This window comes from Nyctibius grandis, chromosome 1, assembly GCF_013368605.1.
Source record: "Nyctibius grandis isolate bNycGra1 chromosome 1, bNycGra1.pri, whole genome shotgun sequence".
NCBI classification, from domain to species: Eukaryota; Metazoa; Chordata; class Aves; order Nyctibiiformes; family Nyctibiidae; genus Nyctibius; species Nyctibius grandis.
The window spans coordinates 39,100,190-39,108,568 of record NC_090658.1 but is presented as its reverse complement, the minus strand read 5'-3'; the positions used below and the strand labels follow the sequence as shown (position 1 = coordinate 39,108,568).

Genomic DNA, 8,379 nt, shown 5'->3' with positions numbered 1-8,379 from the left:
GTTGCTTAGCACAGTGATGGCAGCAGTCCCTGGCCGCTGCCTCTTGCCCTCCGCGGTCCCCTCTGGCTGCAGCTCCGACTCGCCACCGCCTTTCCCTGCTGCCCAGGGGGACTGACGGTCCTCACCTCGCAGTTTCAGCTGGGAGCTGGCAGCGTATGTGTCCACCACAGCTAAGAGGCCGGGCCAGGCCAGGCCTTGCTGCCCTGTGGTGAGGCTCTTGAGCAGGTGCCCCCTGTCAGGCGAGGGAGCAGCGCTGCACTTCAGTACTGTGCCGGTGCTGCTTCAACTGGTGGAAGAGCTCCTCTGCCCCTCCTGGGAGCCAGCAGCGGTCTATCTGTTTCCTGCTAGGGGAAAACAGCTAGATACATAAGGCTTGTGGCCATTAAAAAGGGGTCCTAGTGCTATCCTGAGGATGTTGAGAAAACCTGTGCCTTGCAAGATCTCAGTATTTGTCTTTTTAACATGAAAAAGGGCATTAGTGCAGACTAGGTCCTACAGAGGGATATTTAGAACATAAAATGGCAGCGTCCCTTCCCTCGTAGTAGTGTTCTTTCTGTTTCATGGTTTTGGTTTCATTGTTTTCTATTATTCACTATCTGTTTCTCTTAACTCATGGTATGGGGCTGACTATTGCCAAAATAAAACATCTTGGGATTTTTCTTAATAGGGACTTTGTTTTCTTTGTGTTGCTTTTTCTTCTGTTAATATCTCATTCTTACAGGGTGATTAATTTTCCAATTCTGTTTTCGCTGGTGGCTGAGCAAGTATTACTTGTTCTCGGTGGGTTTTCTTACTACAGTAATTCCTGCTCTGTGGATTATAAATGGATAAGATTAACCCAGCTTCCATTTCCAGAAAGGTGAGAAGGGAGGGGAGAAAGAAACATATCAAATTCGGGAGAGGTCAGAAGTAATGCCAAGGATTTCTACTCCACCCCTTAAAAATGTGTATTTAAATGCACTTACTGCACTAGACTTAACCGTTTCACACCCCAAAGGTGGTAAACATGGCTGAGGATAAAAAAACCTTTATTGATGAGATAAATACAGCGTTGGCAAAGTCTGAAGGGCTTACCTTGAAGGATCTGCTGTTCTCCTACCGGGGGACCCCGTATCCTGTCACAGTGTGCAGAGTGGAAATGTTCCAAGCCCTGGAGAACCTGGAAGCCAGAAGAGATGATATGGTGCTGGTGTCCTATCCCAAATGCGGTGAATACAATATAAATTGCTTGCTGTAGTCTACAACCCTGTAACTAATTAGCTGACACAATAAGAAGGAAAACCAGTTGATTGTGGTTGTATGTTGTGTGAGGATATTGGGCATTTCTACTACAACCAGAGGCAGCAGGTTTTTGTCCTGCTTTATCTTATTTAAGCAGTCTGTTGCGGTGCTTTATAATATGGTTTATGTTTCTGAAAGGAAAAGAAGTTTTAACGTTAGAAGATATTTTTGGCTGAAGAAGTGAGAATAAATTACATACTTTTTTTGTGTATCAGTGGGACAAGACAGCTCTGCCAGTATGATAAACTGTATTCTGAAAAGCATGTTAGTGATGTAACGTAGTGTAGTGTGCAACAGCAATAAAGTTATGCATTAGACTCTTTAATGTGTAGAAAGTGACATGGCACATCATCTTTACTTGCAAAATGATAAACTGTTTCTTGGCATTATTCAGTATCAGTATTGTTCTTTGTTTTGTTGCTGCGAAGTGGTGTTGAGTAAGACATGCTGGAAGTCTAAATCTTTTAGTCAGGGATTTGCAGAAAGGAGGAAAGGTGCAATAGGAGCAGTGAAAAAAACCCAACCAACCAACTAGTTGATTTTGATCAGCTTTTTTGAATGTCAGTTGTGACATGGTTGCTTACAAGTGTTGCAAGCTTAGGGTTGTCAGAGAAAATGTAGGTCCAGGGAACGATGTCATTGCACTAGCATGGTAGCAGATGCGGTCAAGTTTGGCTCTGACCAGAGGTCAAGGTCTCATTCAGTGCACAGAATTCCCATTGGTTGTCGAGTTCTGATCTGGAAAGATCTGTGGTGTAGTTAGGGGCTTAAGAAGTATGCCTGGAGTGCTTAGGGTGAATTTATAGCAGCTGTGAGACAGAACACTGAACCAAGAGAAAGAGAGGGCAAATACAAAAGGAGGGAGATGGCACAAAATGTGAAATGTGCATCTTTATTTTAAGGAGCCCATAATTCCATTGGGTTTGGGTCCAGAGTTCTGCTGGACCCTATAAACACCTAAAAGGTCATTGTCATAACTTGGCATGGGCTTTGATTTCTCACAGAGTTTGGAAGAGTTCAAACATGGAGTCGTGATGCCGATTGCATCTGAGATTTAGCAGCTCAGTAAACTTCTCCTGCTCAGGGAGAGGGATCAGTAGATAAAGAAAGAGATCTCACACTGTTAGTATTGGGCAGTTTGTGGTCGGTCAGCAGGGGGAAATTTTACCAAAGACCACTGCCAGTTGTCAGTAGGAGAGGGAGTACACAGCTCCCTGTGGTTTGCTGGGGAGTGCAGCACCCTGTTACCTGACAGGCACTGCTGGAAAAGCATGTATGGGAGGTTGCACGCAAGAAATGGGAAAGCAGGAGGGAGAGAAAATGCTGTGTTTGTGCAGTGCAGTGTAGTTACAATCTGCAGGTAAATCTTTTGGAATTTTCTCCCATTTGGATGTTTGGTCTTACACTCTTAAACAGTGCTGAATAGATTTCTTGTCCTAATTTCCTATAGCTTGCAAAGCGAGGGAAAAAAAGTCAAGAGAGGAGGATAAAGAATGAAAAGGAAAGATTATCTGCCCCAGTTTGAAACCAGAAGTTGCTGGACTCCCTCTTGCCCCTTGATGAACACGTGGATCCACCATGCCAAACTGTCATCAGGCAGTAATAAAAATCTCTCTGCAGTCCTCTTTCCCTCTTGAAACAAGGGAGCCTGGTGTCTGTCTTTCTCTGCCAGCTTCTCAGGTGTTTTCCATGCAGAGCTCCAACTCTTTGGCATTTGCTGGGTTTAGAGGGTCATGAACATGCCTGCTGAAGGACTCTCATTGAGGGTCTTCAAAAACTTCATCTCTCAAAGCTTTAATATTGTTCTAATTCCTTTTACTTATTAACTATTACAAAGGTTAAGTTACAGTAAAGTCGCACTATATAAAAGGTTTCCCCCAACTCACGTGTGTGCAGTGGAGAGGAAAACTGCTGCAGACAACTATTGATGAGGTAGGGGTGAAGGGCGATGGAGCTCCAGGATGCAGGGACGGGTTGCACAGTTGAGAAGCCACTAGGGTATTTTAGTGCTTTTGGCTCTCATCTGTACGTAAATAGGAGAGTGATATAAATTATATACATCATACAATGTCTTATACATAAATATGATACTGGATGGTATATAAATACGTCTGTTATAAGACATTGTATGATGTGCACGCATTGTATACACACGACTGTATAAATGACGTCAGCTGCTTTCATCCAAGCATCCTGAGGCACTTTCTGAGAATAACTTTCCACTGAAAGCATGAGGTTGAAGCTGTTTGCATCATATGTTCTCTGTTAGTGCCTCTGGCAGCTGCGTTCACAGGGGACTTGCAGTATGCAGGAGGCGGCAGCAGCTCCACAGCTCCATCTCCGTGGGCCCAGTGTGAAGCCTTCCAAGCGGGAGGGTTCTGCAGGCCAAGGTGAACAGGCTGTTTCCTCGCTCTGTACTGCCGGCAGTCGGCAGAGCATCAGTGAAGCAAATATGATTCCTGGAAACCTTGGGGAAGCAGGCACCATGGCGCTGCTCCAGGAGCTGGCCACAGGCTAACGCTGGAACGGGACGCGGTATGGGGGAGGCTTTGCTGCAAGATCCCTTCCAAAGGGTGGGGAGGGATGCAGGTGTCCAGTGGGTAACAGCTCTTCTAGCACTTGTTCTGGCGTGCACTTTATGGAGACCGCAACAGGCACAACTGAGGACAAGCACTGTCAGTGATACTGGATAAATGACTCCATTTCGTCCTTGACCCAGGGCAGCAGAGAGAGGCAGATGCTTTCCTTGGCGGAATGAGTGAAGCTCATTGCTCATTGTCTGTCACTGACTTTTATGAATATATTAAAAAGATATTAAGGGTATCGTTCAGTCAGTTCTGCCCCCAGTGCTTCCCACATACCAGTTATAAGTGAGCCAAGAAGGTCACAGTTAAGAAGCTCTTGAGGTTCTCATTAATGGAAAACATTATTTTGTTTATAACCATTTGAGACCTTTAGAGATATTTGTCATTTGATGACTGTCTATTATGCTGAATTAAGCCATGTAATGAGAAGGCTCTGAGATCTTACATAAACCTCTGATATGTTTTATTTTGTTCTGTGGGTTTCTTGGTGCAGGTGTGAACTGGCTTATCCAGATTTTGAGTGATTTGATATTTACAACTATCCAGAGTAAACCTGTAAGCACAGAACTACCATTTATTGAATGTGGAGATCCAGATAAATATCAGGTTAGTGAAAAGAAACTACTGAACCATTTAAAGTCTGTTGTTTTCTCTCTCCTGCACCCCCACATGGAAATTATTAAAATGAAGTCATGCAGCAAGTAAAGATATTTCTCCTAAGAGGGGAAAAAAGATAACCTTGGATGACTAATACCTTTTGATTAGGGGCTATTGCACACAGGCTACTCTCACAGATCATTGCTGCACCCATGTCATAAACCTGTTCTCACTTATGGTTCTGTTTATTTCTAAAGAGGATGAAGCAGATTCCATCTCCAAGGATTTTGGCAACACATCTGAATTATGATTGCCTCCCCAAGTCTATTTTCAAGAAAAAAGCCAAGGTGGGCTTTTTTCTTTTTCCAGGAACATGCCTCATCTCTCTGATAGTACCAGCATGCACGAGTAATTTTGGGGCCACATCCTTTTCTTTTGCCCAAGCAGGTGGCACTTGGTTGGGGAAAGAAACTTGGAGACAGTGGGAGTCTCATGACTCCTGGGCTGGCTTAGCACCCCCTACAATTTACAGTAGCCTTAGGGATGCTGTAGTTGACATAAACAGGAACAGATCTAGAGGCTGTTGCAGTGCTCAGAAACGGCTGGAGTGTCACACTTTCCCTCTTTTATGCTACTCTTTTCTATGTCTGACTGTGGTGGGAATGAAAGTGGCAGCAGTATCTCTGGGACATTGGCTGTCTCCTTGTGAAGAGTCAGACTGTTAAAACTTTAATATTTCTGGTACTCAGTCACTGAACAATGGTAGATATGTAGCACTTAGGAGATGTACCACAGATGAAGGAAATAATTGGTTAAGGGATGGGGATTTTTTCCATGTTTCATTTCATTTGTGTATGAGACAGGAAAAAATATGTATAACAAAAAAAATTTAATAAGTATAACGTGTGTTCAGAAGTCTTTACACTTCTCTGAGGATTACAGTCTCTTAGGATTTCAAGAACATTATTGCCGTGCTTTGAAAAATAGGAGATGATTGTAAGAGCTGTGATTTCCTGAGGGCGAATCGAACAGAGTTTTTCCTAGTAGGCAGTTGGCAAATGGTTCCTTACAATTTCCCAAGTCTTAGGTAGTTATGGGATAGTATTCAATGACAATATTACAGTTTTTCCAGTTGTTTCTTTCTACAGTTGCTTAATGACACAAGCAAATCCTAGAAGTGGTAACAAGGTCTTTATTATGATCACGTTATAAGTTTGTTCTCTGTGGCTTAGCTAATAAAATATTTTATAGCCCCCAGTATGTTATTGATTGCAGAATGTTTGGTTATACTCTCATTTTGGTTGCCAGGGGAAATAAGTGATCTAAAATTGTTGACCTCTTTCTCCCACTCCAGATACTAGTGCTATTTCGAAACCCTAAAGATACAGCTGTTTCACTTTTCCATTTCCACAACAATGTGCCAAGCATCCCCAGTTACAGCTCCTGGGATGAGTTCTTCTCAGAGTTCATGAATGGGAGACGTATTGTTATAGTTACTGAATGTAGCTGAAGAAGCAACAGAAAAAAAGTATTTAAAAACAACTAAATGGGGCCAGTGGGAAAACAGCTGTGCCATAATTAGTTTTCTGATGGCCATTCGTCATGATAAAGGAGGCAGCTGAATGCCAGAATGGGGAGAATGTCCAAAAGATGCTTCACTTCTGGGTATTTTGCTCTTCCAGGCAAGGGTGAGTTAGTTGCATGGCAGCTTGACAATGGTATTGGGTTGACATTCTGCCGCTTAGTGATGGAGGAAATGCTACAGATCTGAAGTGGTAATGAAATGACAGTTTGTTGTCTTTACTGGTTCTGCACATGAGGCCAAACACCTCATTAGCAACACGAATTTTAGATTTAGACTGATGTCTGGTTTTGGCTTTTAAGAGATGTTTAAATGACAGTATAGTAACAGAGGGGAAGCACACAGTGAAATTCATATTTCCTGTGTGGAAACCATTTACCTACAAAAGTCCAGAGGAAGCCAGTGTCATTCTGTTGTACAGTAAGGTACCATGGAACGGACAGGCTGTTCCTTCCATTTATGTGCATTGATGTAACTGATAGGCAACAGAAGGCAGTTCTTCAGTCAGAAGGTCACACTAATGCTTTTTCCTCTTCTTTACAGTCAGCTGGGGATCTTATTTTGATCATGCAGTCACCTGGAACAAACACATTGAGGATGAGAATACTATGATCATAATATATGAAGACCTGAAAGAGGTACAGCAGATGCTGTGTACTGACAGGCAAAACACATTTGAGCCCATTCCTTGAAATCTGCTGAAATTAACAGCACAATGCACAGATTTCTGAAAGAGCAAAATCAAATTGATTTTAGCGACAAGTTGAGTCTGGCTATACCGAAGCTGAGCTCCAGTATAATGCAGAAAACATACTGTGAAGGAAAAAAAAAAAAAAAAAAATATAGTTAATAGATGATGGCAATGCACAGCCCAAGTGGGTAACTCCTTTTTTAGAGGAAGCATATTGCATGTCTCCCTTTCACTGTATTGCTTTCAGAACCTGACTGCCAGCGTAAAGCAGATAGCTGAATTCTTTGGATTCTCCCCAACGGCAGAGCAGATCCAGTCCATTGCAGACAGGGCCACTTTCCAGGCAGTGAAGGATAAGGCTCAGGAGACTCACAGTGCTATTGGCTCAATTCTTTTCCGCAAAGGTAAATTTGTTTGTGTTTTGCCAGGGTGGTGAATGGTAGCACTGCATCTTGGGCAGACAGGAATTTGGATCAGTAGGTGGTTAATCTTCCTGTATAATTTTCAAGGTTAGGAGTTGTTTAAGAAACACTGATTGTGCTTCAGGACCCTGTCACTTGATTTCATCACAAGGGCCAGTACCATTCAGTAAAGCCCTGTATAATGTAGTTAGCAGAAGTGCCCTACAAGTAGCACACCCTTTAGTCATGGTGTGTAGTAAGCACCAATTAAAACAAAGAAGAGTTTTATTCTGGCTTCTGTGAGTACTGGGGATAGCCTGGCACTCGGTCTACAGAGTGCCTCCACAGATTTTTCTTCTTGGGTTTTCTAAATAACCCTTGTGATTGCCTAAGAACCTCAGTCAACATGTGGAATCCAGACACTCCACAGATGGAGCTGTGTCTTTTAGCCATGGACCAAGCTAGAGCTGTAGGCTTAGACAACCTCAGACTGTGGGCTCTCCAAAATCGAGATTAAAGGTGGGCTGCAGCTTAGGGCAGTGTCTGCTTGCAGTGCACAAAGCTCTTGCAGGTAAAAGCCACATCTTTGAACTTTATGGGTTGGTTTCACAACTGCTGGTCATCTTTTATAGTCTTCTGCAGCTGTACGAGACACATGCCAAAGCTGTGAAGGCAGACCAGTAGCTTCCTATGTTCGCTTTATGTTCACATTCTATTGAGGACACCAAATATAATGCAAGCATAAGAGTGTATTCTTGGGTCAGAGATTGCAGGGGGAAAAAAAAAGAGAAAGTGGATTATCCTGTAATATGATAATAAGAGAGACAAGGTAGTTTTTTGTTTTAAATCGTACTTCTTGGTCCTTACACTCAAGAGTAATATTTTACTTTTCTTTATATTGCAGGTATTGTTGGAGACTGGAAAAATCTTTTCACTGAAGCTCAGAACCAGGAAATGGATGCCAAGTTCAAAGTGTGCTTAGAAGGAACTAAACTGGAAGCGAAGTTAAAATATGATGTGTACTGCAAGGCCTGAACCTCCTTTAGAGAAAAAAATCTAATGTCCAGGATGCTTTTCATTCACTTTTATGAAATAAAACAGAAACCAGGACAATATCTGATTTAAAAATTTCGAAAATCCATGCAATTTGCAAACCTGTTTCTGCTGTCTTAACTTACACAAGCAATCCCTGCTCATGCAGTTAGTATCATTGACTTCACTGGATTCTCTTAAATGACGTGT

General features: G+C 42.7%; 1 protein-coding gene across 1 annotated transcript; it reads left to right on the top strand.

Annotated features, from left to right (window-relative positions):
• The first annotated feature begins 1,000 nt into the window (after positions 1-1,000).
• Positions 1,001-8,172, top strand: SULT6B1 (sulfotransferase family 6B member 1). Its single transcript, XM_068406466.1, has 7 exons — positions 1,001-1,208; positions 4,360-4,472; positions 4,721-4,810; positions 5,818-5,944; positions 6,589-6,683; positions 6,984-7,140; positions 8,042-8,172. Exons 1-7 carry the CDS (start codon positions 1,007-1,009, stop codon positions 8,170-8,172), a joined length of 915 nt encoding a protein of 304 aa, XP_068262567.1. The 5' UTR covers positions 1,001-1,006.
• The last annotated feature ends 207 nt before the right edge of the window (positions 8,173-8,379 follow it).